We start from the raw sequence: 15848 nt of genomic DNA on the forward strand, positions 1-15848 counted from the left end.
CCCCCCCCCCCTCCCCCCCCCGTTGCTAACCTCACTCTCTCGCCTCCGCTCACAGCCTCCGCCGACAACCCCTAAGCAAGTCTAGCTGGCTAGTCTAGCCAGCCATCTAAATCCAAATTTTTTAGGATCCTCTACTTGGCCCAGAATTTCTCACTCACCTTGCGTGTCTTGTTAAAAACTAGGGTACCCATCCGGAGCAGCTTCTTCCGAGATGGTCACTGGTACTCTGAGAGATTTACAACGAGACCGCTTGTACTGCTCTTCTGTTTCCTTCCAGGAATCTCTTGAATTAGAATCAACAAAATATAACCGGACACTCTCGATACGTAGACACAGTCTGGGCCCCTTATGTTCCTCGATACCTCATTTTCATACAGAGACCCGGTAAGGAGGAATATATCGATAAACGTTCCACGACTCCTCGAAGAATCTTCACGAAGACATAAACCTCTTCCACTACGATAGTTTCAGTTTTCAGAAGAAGATTCCGCACGCCTTTCAACTTTCCAAACTCATTGTACCCGGGGACCTGGATTCTGTTTGCTCGGGCCTTGTTCCCGCATTAGTCTCGCTACACCCTCCTCCTTTGTCTTAACGAAAAAGAGATCGGACGCAAGGAGCAGAGCCGATGGAAATGAAAGAGAAAGAAAAAAAAAAAAGAAAAATGGTATTACCAAGACGAGCAAGTCGAAGAAGAATATCGACAGGAAAGAATAAACTAAAGGGTGACCGGACTAGCTCTTGGCTCTTCTAAGTTCCACAAGGTCCAGGATCCCCTGGACCCATAGAGAAGGCAAGCTCCCGGAGCCAATACTGTATCCTTCCAGGCCCATAACTTTGGCAATCAGATAACGGACCCATTAGTTTCGTTTCCCAAGTCCCAGCAATTTCTCTCGCCGAAGAAACGTCAGCACGCGCGATTGTCCAACCGTGCGAACCACCACCTCCGAGCATCAGGCCCATCGTATCACGTTCCAAATCAGTGAATAACGATCCCTCAGAAATTTCACCAATCATTTTCACCTGGAATCCCAAAAAAAAAATCTTGCTTCCTTCGAAACAAAAATTCATATAAAAAACTACCAAGATCCAACCTACCCTACGATCTCCTCCAACTCGTTCCATGCTCCCCACGCATGGTCAACCTGCCTAACCCGCCTAACCTGCGTACGTTGCGTAGCCCCTTGATCCACCTAGAGCGAAGTACCCACGCACGCGATTCCCGTGTCTCTCGTTTCAAAAGCAGCCTCCAAGAGTACTCTTACACGTTACGCTCTCGATCGATCACACCCTTGGACCGTACTCCGGATCATCAATATACGCAACGTGGAACGATGCAATTCCCGCGAGAGAGAGATATTACATGTACCAAGAGAATGAAGCCAACGTGGAGGGACCAGGGGCAACAGGTGGTCCAAGTTTCTGGAGTATGCTCCAGGCTCGTAAAACATCTCCTTGGCATCCTCGCTTCCTCGCTTCCTCGCATCCACGTATCATCGCTCGTCCTCCTGCCGGACCAAATGCCGAGCGGCTTCTACGCACGAAAGAGTCTCCCATACATGCACGCACACGTGCGCCTTATAGCGCAGAAGGTAACGAGCTCCCTAGAATTCAAGGTTCCTCGTCTCTACGCTACACTCGATTACCTCATTCTCATCTCGATCCTCTCATCCTTAAGGCCACCTCGGTCCGTACTACAACCTAACCTCTAACGTAAGCTCTACCGATTCCTGGGAATGCATTTGACCCAACCACCTGCTGTTAGCAGAACGGACCCCGTTCCTGGTCTCTCGATCCTCGCCAAACAATAAGACGCACTCTAACCTCTTACGACATCGCAATAGCCCCGTTCGAAAGGTGTAACAAGCGGAAGTGCAACTTACGAGAACGAAGGAGACGCGAGCAGATGGGGAAAATGAAAAAAAAAAATTTATTTTTTGAAATCATTTTTTTTTTAATAACGACACTATACGCGCATCACGTACTCCCTCTATCTAAATGCATACGTATACGTATATTCTGGGGATCCTATCGGAAAGTAATTACCCCACGGTGTAATTAATCAAATTCCACGTAGGGATGACGCGACGAAATGGAATCGGCCTTTGGGCCTCGGAGTCCATTAGCGAAAGAGGCGTTAGCGGATCGTCAAGTTCGCATTAGCTTATTCGCGAATCGTGAATCGTGATTCGCCGATCCTGAATCGTGACACTCGAGCCTCGAATATCTTCTTTGATCTTCAAGTGAATCGAACGGAAGAGCCATTTCGTTTCTGTCGTGTATATCCGCCTTTATAGTGTAATTCTTCATTCAAGTTTATATGGTATAATAATTCTTCGAGAACTGGAAGACGCTAACGAGGATTCGCAAAATGGAATAGAAAGGTGGCGACCGTCATGTGAAACGTTCGTTTGAATTTTAATATATATATATATATAATACTTACATGCACTGTACCAAGTGCATTGGAAAGTGCACTCGGTGCATACAACCTCGTTTCTCCCTGATCGAATGCATCTACCTACTTATACTATATGCCTCTATACTGTATACCTATATGTAATCCATATAACGTACAAGCATCTATCCGGAGTTCAGCTACAACTGCAACCACAACAACAGCAGCGACTGCAGCTACTGCCAATCGAATATACAGAGATCGTCCAGCCGAGTGAATGCAGGCACGAACGCTTTCTCCGTCAGGATTCAGGTCTGATTCTCACGTGGACTGCGTACCGGGATTCTTGGAAATGAGATATCCCGATTTTAACATGAGGATAGAGATCACTTGATAGAATAAATATATTTATCCAGCTTCCGATAAGGGTAGAACAAAAGTAAATGCTGATTAGACGAAATTGAAATGATCTTGTTGATTTTACTTACGGTCAATAATTTTAATTGGAAAGAGTCACTCTTAAAGGTTAGGGCCTGAGCTTTACTGTATGGTCCATAGGACTATCTGACTTGACTCTAGTCGTAACTTCACAGCATCCCTATAATCATAGCTCCGGGCAAGATCGAGCAATCACGTACGCTGAATTTTTCTTAAGTCTACCTGCATACTCGTTGCACTTTATGTGCAGTTCTTCTTAACGGTCTTACGGAGCCAGTATGACTTTGGCGAACTAGCATAACTCTAGACCTGGTTTACTCGCCGTCAATTTTTAGCTCGTGTAATCATGGCTTTATCGTGGGTAAAATTAAAAGTTCACGCTGCACGTGGTTCCGGGGCCCTGCCCATGACTCGTACGAAGGAGCGAACAGGGCCGTGGGTACTTGGGTTGGATTTTATCGTGTAAATTTATTTTAGCCCCGCTATCCGGGACAAATGAGATTATTATTTCTTACCGGCGAGTTATCTGGTAATTAATAGAGTCAGGTCGGAGAATAAAGGTTTGGCTGAAAAATTGGACCTTGGAAACCAGTCGAACTGGGTCCGAGTTGGACGCTCGGGACTTGAGCGATGTCAGAGAGTGGCTAACCTGCTCGAGAAAGCTTCTACCCGGTGTCCGGATGAGACCGGCGGAGTTAGGGGGTGTTGGGGTAAGGCAGAGGCAGAGGAGGTTACGTGGGGAATAAGGAGGACGAGAGGGCGGAGTGGGTAGACAGCGAAGGGCTAAGGTAGGTAGGACCAACGAAAAATCTGTAATTATAATAATTATAGCCGCGTGGACAACAATTATAAATCACCATTGAACTAGGCACTGAAACGCCAATAAAATATTGTACTTGCTGAGCCATTAACATCTGTATACACCAGTTGGAGGTACGTGTGGGGCCCACCACCCGATTGAAAAATGTACTCATTTATTCTCTCAATTTCCATCGGCATTCGGCGAACCCCTTCGGCCGACTCTCAATGCCGGATGACAATCTAAAAAGAGAAAAGGGACTGGTTCCCTCTCTCTCTCTCTCTCTCTCTCTCCTCTTCTCTCTTATTCGCCACTCTTCTTTTCTTCCTCGCTCTTTACCCCCTTTCTCGGGCCCCACTTCGCTCAACGTTATGAATGACAGCCGCTCTGTCAGTGCGGCGCAACTACCACGCGGACCCACCCTACTTTGCCGAAGAGCCCAAAAGTCAGATTTCCTTTTGATATCTTAGAGACGATCGTCGTCAGAGAAACGTATCTCCGTTGGAGAACGAGGACTGGTGCTGTTTTATCGTAAGAGTGATACGAGGGTGGAATGATAAATTGTCATAGAGACTCACCTTGATGAAGCAGCGTCCTACTGGAAGATCCTCGGGAACGGTGGCGTTGTAGAGCGGCTTCTCGAATATGGGCTCGTTTTCATTATTGTCATAAACTGTCACTTGCACTGTAGCACTACTGCTGAGAGGAGGATGACCGGAATCCGTAGCGACGACGACGAGCGTCGGCGTCGGATTGGTCTCGCAGTCCACGTGGGCGATGGTCGTTATGCGACCTGTGACCTCGTCGATGGTGAACCACGTGGAATTCTTGAGGGAATACTTTATAACGGAATTAGCACCTTCGTCTAGGTCAGTCGCAGTGACGTTGACGACCGACGTTCCAGGCTCAGAAGCTTCAAGGAGATGACCTTCGTACCGGTCCTGCTCAAATTTCGGAGCATTGTCGTTAACGTCGGTCACCAGGAGTTTGAAGGTCCTGGCTGCTCTGAGAGGAGGCGTCCCGGCGTCCGTAGCTTCCACTGACAACTCGTAGACGGGTTTCTCCTCCCGGTCCAGAGGACGCTCGACGACCACTAGATAGATTATGTTATCCCGGGTGGCTAGACCGAAGTGCCCGTCGCCACCCGTAAGCGTAACCGTAGCGTTTGAATACTCGGTCCTAGAGTCCGGGTCACTCACGGATATCCTCGCGACGAATTCACCAGGTTGAGCACTCTCGGATATCTTGGGCGTCGCGTCGTCCGATAAGAATATCACTGTGATTGCCGGCTGATTGTCATTAACGTCCGTCACTCTTACCGAAAGAAAGGCACTCGCCTCCAGAGGCTGAGCACCTCTGTCCCTGGCCACCACGACCAACTCGTGTCTCTCCTTCGATTCAAAGTCTAGCGGCTTATTCACATACACCATCCCGGTCTCAGGGTCGATCCGGAACATCTCCTCGCGATCCGATTGTCTCCTGTTTATGGAGTATTCGATCTTCCCGTTCTCCCCGGCGTCGGCGTCGCTGGCGTTCACTGCCAGCACCGCAGTGCCTACGGTTGCGTTTTCAGGAACACTCGCGGAGTACCGAGTCTGATTGAAGATCGGTGGATTGTCATTGACGTCCTGGACCGTGACGTTTACGTGGAGTCTGGAGCGCAACGGTGGAGCGCCGCCGTCGAGGGCCTCTATTATGAGGTTGTAATTAGACCTTGCCTCTCTGTCCAGAGACCCAGAGTTCTGTAGGTCCAGATAGAGGACGCCGTCGCGTCCCCTGTGAGGTGCCAGTCTGAAGACGTCCCCCACGTTCCCTGCGACGATCTCGTACCTCTGCGTCGAGTAGGGGCCCAGATCCGGGTCCTTGGCCGGCGGCAGAGCGCGCTTCGCGTCGCGCGGTGAATTCTCAGGAAATTCCACGTCCACGTGCTCGACCGGAAACGTCGGCGCGTTGTCGTTCTCGTCGAGGACCTTCACGACGACCCGGACGTTCTGGGGCAGAGCCACTAGGCTGTAAGAAGCTCTGGTCTCCCGATCTAGGGGTACTCTGGTCCTTATCTCTCCAGTCGACTGATCGACTATCAGATCTGCGTCTACAGCCGACCCTGGCACCGACACTATCAGATACGGCGGACTATCCGCATCGATGAAACCCACCCGGGTCCCGGGTGGCGCGTTCTCCGAAACCTCGAGGGTCTGCACCAGGTCCGATCCCATACCTGGGGCGAGCGTCGCGCCCAGGACGAGGGCGAATAACAGCGCCCTTACCGAGCGCATCCTGGGACCTCAGGAAAGTACTATCTCGAGGTCTCCATTCCTAATCACGCGCACGTCTAGAGGACTAGGTGTCTAGATGCCACCCGGGTATGCGAGACTCTCGAAGGAGAGGTATCTCCGGGATCCCGAGTGCAAAAGGCAGGGAAACGTTCCTTAGGATTGTCCTGATTATCAGGTGCCTGGTTATACTTGATCCTCAATGTGGCATAAACCGATCGCCACTCTTCCTTTATTTTCCTCTAGAGTCCGTGGATTCCTCGTGATCCCGATACGTATTCCTGATTTCACAATTGTTACCACGATACTCGACGAGATTACTTTCCAGACCTCATTCTGATTATCCGACACGTATCGTTTTCTCTTCCTTTTCTTCTTGTTCTCCGGCACTAGAGGATTCACCAGCACCACGAGCACCGCCAGCACTACCACAACCGCCAGCACGAACACGAGCAGCACAACAATAACAACAACAGGAACAACAAGCACAACCAACACTACAACCACCACCCACACAAGAGCCACCTCCTTTTTTCTCCGGCGTACTTCAATTATCTCTTTTTCCCTTTTACTCTCGATCTTATCTCAACCTCCCATCCATCATTTCTCACGCCAAATTCAGCCTAAACTAGGAGCATATATCGCCACCTCCCTTCGCGGCTCTTACATTCCATCCTCCTTCATTCTGTCTTCTAAATCTTTCGATCCTTCTGTCCTCCCCCTCGCCTCCTCCTCCTCCTCCTCCGTCTCCTCCACCGCCACTTCTTCGGCTCGCACCTCCCCTTCGTACACGACTACGTACTATCACCTCCCTCAATACGTAGCATCTACTATCTACACCGGCACTGAATATCTCTTCCATATACGACGCACGAGGACGATTTACTCTCCCGTAGTAGCAGCAGCAGCAGCGACCGGCCGCAGCATCGGCAACAGAAATAGCAGCAGCAACAGCACACCGGTCACAAGGGGCCGGCGACCGCCGGGCCTTTCGAGACGCACTCGCGCACCTCCCTGGCCGCCACCTCGGTCGTCCTCACCTCCATCTTCCTTCCCGTCATCCTGACGATCATTTACTCTCTTCTCTTCTTCTTTTTACTCTCCTCTCTCTCTCTCTCTCTCTCTCTCTCTCTCACACACACACACACTCACTCTCTCTCCCTCCCTCCTCTATCTCTTTCTCTCTCACTCTCAACGCCTTTCGAAATACTCTTCCGAGTAATCGCGCCTGCTATTCCCTCAAGAGACCAGGGACTAGCTCACAACTTGACTCCGAATCTCTTCACCTGGTGCAGAGTTTAGATTACCGGTTCTAGAATTGCATCTACCTGCCTTCCCGATATCCCTCTGGAAGCGCAGCGTGGTATCCTCTCCCTGGAATAACTCTAGACACTCGGTGCACTGAGAGAGAACTCGCGCTCTCCAAACTCCATCCGAGGAGGAGACGGTCCAGCGCACTTCGTACGGTCAATCTATATAGTATATACAGTGCACATATCTATATCTATATCCATATATACATACGCATACATATGGGTATATAGACAGATAGAATATATATATCTACATCAGGTTAATATTCCCCTCACAAACTTTCGGCAGGAACTTTACGCGGTCGCGCGACTATCTCAACAGACAGACCGGGATCTGCTTCCTTCCAAAGGAACACTTCGGTTGCGGCCGTTCCGGACAGCCGTGAACGTGACTCTCGCACGATTTCGCGGTACCAGCGTCCGTTCCGCGCGGCTACGAGGTTAGGCATGCACTGACATGGCGGCACCTGCAAGGCCTACCCTTCCCCTGGTTCGCCTGACTCGCTTGGCTCGGTCAGGGGGACCCACTACCTGGCGGCCATCTTGGAGAGGGGAGCACTCCTGGGCCTCCCTGTCCCCCACCCCCCGACATTCAACTCTCCGGCTGTGGTGCACCCAGACTATACCTTCTTACCTACCTGACTTAGGTATGCAGGAACTGACTTACCGGCAGAGTTCCTACAGCACGAATCGCGGATCTCCGCACTGGCATCTACCCCGAGACTCCTGGACTGTAGTTTTACTCTATTACACTCGCGTCCCTTTACGGTGATCTTGATCATCGTTAATAACTCGTGCATCCATATTCATCGATACTCAAGGATTCCTCAAATCGGATCGATCATCCGAGCAACAGGGCTCTTTTGAAAGTGCAACCCGAATCTGTCAATAAGTCATCGCCTGGACTGAGGTTATGTTCGCGAGCCAGGATACTAGCTTGGCATCTCCTTCCCATCTCCTCCGCGCTCTCTCTCTCTCTCTCTCTCTCTCTCTTTCTCTCTCTATCTGGCGGCTCTCTAGACTCTCGTGGAGGGTCGAGGACCTACCTGACTCTACGAGTAGGCAGATAAATCTACCTCTACCACCTACTAGCTACCTGAATGGACAATGCACGCGAGCGAAACGTGCATTATTCCTATTTGGAGGGTCGCGGGAGTTTCTGCACTTTTTACAGGTGCAATTCAGCTCGTACCGCTTGCGTGATTCATCGCAATGAAATTATGAGGTATGTGCTTCTTGGTTATGTGTGAGTAGGGAATTTTGACTGTTCGTTTCTGCTTGAAAAAAAATGTAATGGATGCTAGGTTAAATAACTTGACTGGGTAAAAAGTGGAAAATACCCCACTGAAGGCGCGATCTGCAAAGGATCTAAGGGGTATACGTGTGCGCCCTTCGAATGCAAGAAGTTACGATGTTAGTTTTCTAGGAGTTTATTTATAGGCCCGGTGCAAGGTCTTACTCGCATTTACGTTTTTGCTTGGTTATTACAGCCCGGACTGCTTCTCTTGACTTGAGCAGTGCTTTTCAATCGACTTTGACTTTGCGCCATTTGAATTCATATGATTGTGCCTTTATCTTGTTCTGGAATACTCGGCGATCTTTCGAATATTCGTATCTCTGAAATCTTTAATGGTAAGATGATCGAGGAATCTTGACCTTGAATTCTCGGGTCTCAAATGGTACAGCGGAGTGATGCTGTGTTTAGGAATATGGTGGATTTGGGAATAGACTTTTTTTACTTTTCAGGAGTTGATTTTTAAGAAACGATAGGTTTACGTAAGTTGATTAGATTTTCGCAATTATTATTATTCATTGGAAAGTTAAAATTCTGATAAGAACACCGTTCAATTTCAGACACTATGGCTGTAATACAAAGACAATTGATACTTGGGTAGGATAGAAAATACGCCGGAAATGAAAGACCCTTTTTTTTAAGGTTCTTCGAAAGGACACGAGCCAATTTCGAAAGATGGTCGCGTCACCGCAAAAATTACAGACTCCAGGGTCAGGATAGGTAGTTGTGAACTCCCTCGGGTTACGAGAAAAGAGAAGCGATAATGCACTTCGAACCATTTCGCTCAGCATTAATGGGCCAGGACGATTGCCACTCGTTCGAGACCACCTACGCCCCAATTGGAGAACACTGTATCTCTAAAGTTCTGGCATTTTCTTAGAAGGATTCGTAAACGAAACAATTTCGCCCAAGGATTGTAGTAAATTGTTGCTGAGAATTTCGTTGATTTGAGAGAAAAAAGATGCAGTGCACGCATGCACTTCGTGAAATTGGACCCGCGACGACTGGCACCTATCGCGTGCCGGCTTTCAGCCTAGAGCGATGAGGCCCAGGAATACCGTGGTTTGATCTAGTTATTTTAGGTAGAAAAAGGACATGAAAAAAAGTCTTGGTAGTTCAAGAAGTTAAAAAATAGTAGAACGAGATGCGGTTAATGGCGGAATCGATACTGTTGCTAATAAAATTGAGAGTAAATATAACATTGACGATTGAAAGGCTGGATGAAAAACTGAGAATGGAATGGGAACGGAATGGAACGGAACGGGTGGCAATGGGCCATTGAAAATTAGGTATTGGTGGGGGTGATGGGACTAAGGGACTCAGGGACCAGCCGCATAATGACAGGGTGCCCTGCGCCAAGGCCCGCTAACGAACCGGCTCGGATCCCAGCGGCCTGGCTAGGAGACGACACTGTATTATTTTACCATTTCGGAGGTCGGGGCATCATCAGAAATCATCGCCGAATCCATATAATCAGTAGACGGTTACGTGCGACCATGATTTTAAGAGGGGCCCCCTAATAAGGCCGACTCTGGTACTTGGGTCTTTCGTAAGCGTCGACTTGATAAAAATTAGACTCATTGCGGCACTAATGACGCGGATGCGATAAAAACTTATGACGATGAACGTTACTTTTCTTACCATTTGTATTTCACTTTCCCACCATTTTTACCGATCCTTCAAATGTCTATCCTGTCTGGAAATACATTGAGTCCTTGTTGGTCTTACGGAGGCCTGTGAGTTAAAATACTGTGGAGCTCTACTGTTCCTAAGGACGAACATTTTTCTTCTGTTCCTTTTCCTAAATTTCTTTCTTTCTTTAGACTTTCTGTATTCTCCTGGTCCTTTTTTACCTTTACTTTGTCTGCTCCTGGCAACTCTAGCCGAACAGGACATCCCAGCATCCCACTGAAATCCCACGGGACAGCATTCGAAGTGGAGACCGATACGTAACCAGTGCTGACACTGCGACACGCGTTATCTTGGTAATTAGGGACTTTCCTTGGTCAAGGAATCGATTCTGGAGCCTCGAACTGGTTTCAGGATTCTAAGGTCCGTGTCAACAGTTGGGTCTAGAGATAACTATTGATGAAATGGCCAGACCCTTATTCTATTCTGTCTTTCCAATCTACCATGATGTGGGACCAAGACCTTTATTTCTCTTCTCGTTGGTCACATCCATTCATTCAATTATTTGTACAAGAGATCAGATAAAAAATCAATTTCAGGTGTTACTTCAAAATATCTTATTATAAAGTTGATGGTATTAATAATAGCTTAAATGAATTATATATTTAACGGTATATTGGGCCAGTATTGCGGTTTCGCTTTATCCTTATGTCGATCAAGTGTAGCTTGTAAAGCCGTCTCCATCGCCAGAATGCCGGCACTCGCGTCTCCATATAAAAGTTTTGCCCCCTCTGTTCTAGCCTTGGTCCACGCCGCACCCCCTTCCAGACGAGCATTATCTCCAGGTACTTTATCTTTCTCGTTGCTCTTCCTCTCAGACTCTTTCGCTCGTTTCAATTCCATTTTGTGTCTCATACTCTGTTCTAAGAAATTCAACATATCCTCGTCCACCTGGAACTCCAAACTCTCGTCTTCATCGTCTTCCTCCGCATCGTCGTCCTCGTTCTCTTCTTCTTGCAAATGATTGTTCATAGGTTCGCGATGATCCGTCTTGGACGTATCCTGAAGATTAGAAGCACTTGCTAAACTTCGTACAGTTGCTCTTAAAACATCGTTTTCATGTTCCAGAGCGTAACAACGCGATCTCCACCACGCGATGTTGTGCCTTCAAATATAAAATACGATTTAAAAATATATTGTCAGAATGCTCAACGGTTCCTTACAGTTTTCCTAAGAGGGCGTACCTTTTCTGCCATTCCTGGGCAGCTGCATAATTCTCCCAAAACGCGTCAGCACTCAACGACTCGTTAAACAGTCTATCCATCGCAGGATTAACACGAAAAATATTTCTCTCTACGGTCACTTTGCGACGTTTCGCAGACCTAACCTCTAATCTAGCCTGACGCCTATTCTTCCCGTGTCTCTTACGCTTTCGATTCCTCGAACGTTTCTGAGCACTCACGTCCATATCTCTCGAGGCTTCACAGAAGCCTCAAGGATTTCCTAGTAATGTCTTTCAATACGCTTCATCATCTCCATAAATGTCTTCAAGAACATCTCTACATCACCTGAATTAGTCTCATTATACGAGGCACTGAACACTAGCAACAACATTCAACACTACACTTTATTTGCGCATCAATTGGGTACCATTTACTGCAGGCTGAATTTCAGTCGATAATATCGCTTTACTGTACTACCAGTCGAGGAGCGTTATTCAGAAATTATTAGACATGGAAGATTGAATGAAACTTTTATTAGAAATATACAGCATTATTGTGATCTTTATATAATTACGATACTTTATACAAATCTAGAAAGACATAAGACATACTACAAACCATTTGTGTGTAACTTTCAGCGAACTTTGACATAAGACGTCAATATGTTTGTCGTACCTGAGGCTCGTGGGCCTGCTGTTACCGATGTGAATACATTTTCATTTTCCGTTTATTTTCTTTTATCAAAAAGAAAATATCGCCTCTATCATTCGTTTTACGCTTTATAAATATTTAAAAATTCAAATGTAATAATTATCATGTCGACTAGTACTCGAAGTGTGCATTCTATGGCGCGCAGTAACTACTCAAATTTGAACGTGCTTCGTTTTTACTTTAACGTTCAACAGAAATTTCTCGCAGAGTTACGAGATGCCATTTCGTAGAGACGGATGCAACCCGTTCAGGTAAATCGAGCAATATTTTTATTTTATGAAAACCTTGAAAATGGTCTCGATTTTTGACCCTGGTTGCTTATCAATGCATTTCTTACAACGAAGGACCAGTCTTGACCTCATATATACGAGACGCTTAAACCACGCTCGTATGAGACTTCGTTGTTTCCAAATTTCACATTTTCACTCTTGTCACTGTCTCTTCGGATCCCGTTGCTATTCTCCCCGTTTGCATGTGCGCCTGCGCAGGCCGACTCATCCTCTAAATCGCTCGCCGGCGTCTTGTTCAGAGGTTCAAGTCCAATTATCACTCGGACACTGTCAGGAAGTTGAGATTCTACCGCCATCAGCTGATGATAGATTCCTTCCGCCTTGGAAAGCGTCCAAGGAAGCTCTATGTGTAGCGACAAATCATTGATGTGCTGAGAAATGATTAATATCATTTAGAATTCTTATACAGTGACTTACAATTGCTAATGTAATTGAAAAAATACCTTTAGGATCTCAGTAAATCCATAACGATTCTCCATTAGCATTGTTTTTTCAGTGTCCAGAATAGCTGCACAGACCAACAAATGGAAATTCTTACAGGGTAAATCTGTCCACAGTATTTCCCAGAGTTTCATAATATCGATAGAATTAAATTCTCGTTTGAAAAGGACCAACAGCCACCGGAAGCAAAAGAACATATTTCCAGAATCGTTCTTGTATAAATAATTGAATAATTGAGGCTCCGTTACTGATAGTAAAGCATTCAGCTGGCACAGCTGCGCCTTCATGCCAGCTTGATCCATCTCGAAATTCGTGCTCTAGAATGTAATGATTTCTGTGTATCTGAATCGTTTAAATATTACCAGAAACCTGATATAATTAATTACCACTTTATTCATGAATCCAACAAAGCACCAAAAGGCATCAACTTCACTGTCCATTAAACACAAAATTGGACTGAGCAGATCACTCATGCCTTGTACATAACCGAGATCAAAGTTGTACATGACGTAAGTCATCAGTATGTCATAAAGCTGTGCTAGATGTGGATTGTTATCACCCGCATAATACACACGAGTTCTGTCCGTTCTGTTAACATCTTTTTCTGAAAAAGTCATTGAAATTGTCAAGAGATTATCAAGCCAAAATAATTATATAAAATAAACCATAAGAAGAAAAAGCCACCTACCTATAAGACTCTTTCTATCTCGATAATCAGAAAATCTGTTTTCCTGAGCAGGGGTCATCGATCTCCATTGTAATTTCATCATAAAGTATTCGTCAGTCTTCTTTTTCCTCAGTTCTATTCTCTCTGCGGTCGTAGAGTTCCAAGGATAGTAATTCAACAGAAACTTCCATACCTCGAACCTCAATGACGCACAAATACCCTGTTTAATTTATATTTATAGAACACAGGGACATTAAATAATAACATTTATATAATACGGTAACAATTATTAAAATGTATACTAACCCCCCTGAATATTATCTCCCTCACAGCCTTGGGATTCGTCACTCTACCCTCAGGATCTTTAAATCTGTCCCACTGTTCTTGCGACAATGGTGCACCTAGTGAAATGACTTCATTAAAAGAATTCTTACTACTGTAGTTCGAGCTCGCAACGTATAATTCGTAATTTAGACCATTACCACGTGGACACGGAGGTCTTGGCGGGAGGACTACAGATGATCCTGCATCTCCAATCACTTCGTATTCCTCTCCAGAACTCACCGAGACTGGCGGATGTGGCACATCTATAGTGAGTGACCTGTTCAGAAGGTCTGCAACCGCCTCCTCAACCGGACGCTTTACTGGCTCTTTATAAACTGAAAATTGACGCCCTTCTGACATTCTGCCCTCACGCCCATTTGCTTTCAAATCGATTCGCCAAAGTCAAGGCCGCTCTTGCCGACTTACGCCAAATATCTGCCAGCTTGCTGAACGCCTCTAGAGTCGTCTCGTACGGACGGTTGTGCAGATTCCTTACGAATTTCCAAACGTAATCCGAAGTATTCTCTTGAAACAGATCTAAGTGGGAGAACGAGTTCTCAAGCACAGGATTGAACTCATCCATCACATGATAAAAATTCTTATCCACCCGTGACCTTTTGAGCTTCATGAAAGCTTTCATAGAATTGACAAAATTTTCTGCATTGGACAATTGGAAAAAGGCCACATAGGTTGTTCCATCCTTTTGCATCAATATGAGTTGTTGTCCGCCATGGTGAACTCGAAAAGACTTTAAATCAGTGAGCATGATTCTTACAGTCCTCGCACGTCCTAGGGAATCTGGTCCTTCTGAAGATGTCCTTGTCCGTCTTGTGTGAGAATCTACCAAAGACCATTCCGGATCCTGATCCTGGTTCTCTGATACCACAGACACCTCAACCGGCTTCCATTCTATGCACTTTCCATAACTCTGCAAGAAAAATAATAAATTGCTTAAACATTCTTTGTTTCACTACACCCTAAATAATACACCAATACATTGTTTCCTTACATATTCCACAATATTGAGTGTTCCCGTGCTTTGTGCATCATCTTCTCTGGTATTCGCACCTCGGAGTACAACACCCCCATGGGTGAAGACATCCTACAACGGACAAACGAAAGAAAAATACTATGCAGTCCCAAGGAATCCCCCTAAATCAACCATCTTATTGCGTCTAACTTAAAATCTAAGAGCAATTATCCTACAAAATCCATTTCATAAACAGAGCACAGTCAAAGCAGAGTAAAACCGAAACAATTGATATCACAAGATCAATTTGACATTGTAGCAATGCAAAGATTATAAATTGTGCATTGTTGTTGACACATAAAGCATGTGGGCGGATGTTTGGTATGTACGTCATTCAGAGTAGCAATCGAAGTGGTCCCACCTCAATCCTGCAGACTTGAACAACGTAGCCAAGACGCAATAAGCTGCATAATACTAATAAAATTCAACTATGACCCAGTACCAGTGACTTTTTCTAACCAGTCTTACCTTTCCTTGCTCCGTCGGCTCGAACATTTTCTTGTTCCACTTCTCAATGAAATCTGCGTTTTCACACAAAACTTTAACAAACGCAGACTTCGGACGACCTCAACGCCACCTACAACTTTCTATATTTCATGCTCTTATGCGTTAATCTGCAAAACTTATCCTGATCCGGTTCTATTCGGCAGAGATCAGTAGGGAGATGCACAACGCTACGGTTTTAGGCGATACCAAAAACATGGCGCTAGATCGTAGCGGCGAGTCCGGGAATAAAATTTTGTGATCATCGCCTCCGTCGATAATGCATATCCCGTCGTAGCCGAGCTGAACGTGATCACGAACGGGTAACCTGGCGGGCAGAGATTCTCCACAATTTACAACTGACCCCAGAGCAACCCTTAGAAAGAGGCCGCTTATCAGATATTGCCGAAATCTTTTTTTTTTGTAATCTTAAATTTAAATATACAGTGTAAGCTCGACAAGATTTACTAAGTCAAAAGCCAGCACCTTATGCCTGCCTGTGTTAAGGAGTGCAGCGATGCGGTGCTAGCTTCCA

General features: G+C 46.1%; 3 protein-coding genes across 3 annotated transcripts in view; all 3 read right to left on the bottom strand.

Annotated features, from left to right (window-relative positions):
• The window catches only part of LOC107274197 (protein dachsous), a 135151-nt gene extending 127450 nt beyond the window's left edge, over positions 1–7701 (bottom strand). The window contains exon 1 of the mRNA XM_015753052.2: positions 4214–7701. Coding sequence (XP_015608538.1) covers positions 4214–5911 — 1698 coding nt within the window. The 5' untranslated portion in view covers positions 5912–7701. The remainder of the gene's footprint in view (positions 1–4213) is intronic.
• Positions 7702–10652: 2951 nt separating this feature from the next.
• On the bottom strand, positions 10653–11773 carry LOC107274395 (gem-associated protein 8). Its single transcript, XM_015753497.2, has 2 exons — positions 11389–11773; positions 10653–11309 (listed from the first exon to the last, which is right to left on the bottom strand). Exons 1-2 carry the CDS (start codon positions 11610–11612, stop codon positions 10802–10804), a joined length of 732 nt encoding a protein of 243 aa, XP_015608983.1. The 5' UTR covers positions 11613–11773; the 3' UTR covers positions 10653–10801.
• A 111-nt stretch (positions 11774–11884) lies between these two features.
• On the bottom strand, positions 11885–15486 carry LOC107274389 (TBC1 domain family member 15). Its single transcript, XM_015753486.2, has 9 exons — positions 15299–15486; positions 14810–14902; positions 14227–14728; positions 13959–14135; positions 13783–13877; positions 13498–13696; positions 13196–13413; positions 12812–13126; positions 11885–12739 (listed from the first exon to the last, which is right to left on the bottom strand). The coding sequence occupies exons 1-9, from the start codon at positions 15323–15325 to the stop codon at positions 12437–12439; spliced, it is 1929 nt and encodes a 642-aa protein (XP_015608972.1). The 5' UTR covers positions 15326–15486; the 3' UTR covers positions 11885–12436.
• Positions 15487–15848: the final 362 nt, after the last annotated feature.

Source organism: Cephus cinctus, unplaced genomic scaffold (genome assembly GCF_000341935.2).
Source record: "Cephus cinctus unplaced genomic scaffold, Ccin1 Ccin1_scaffold0093, whole genome shotgun sequence".
In the NCBI taxonomy this organism is placed as follows: Eukaryota; Metazoa; Arthropoda; class Insecta; order Hymenoptera; family Cephidae; genus Cephus; species Cephus cinctus.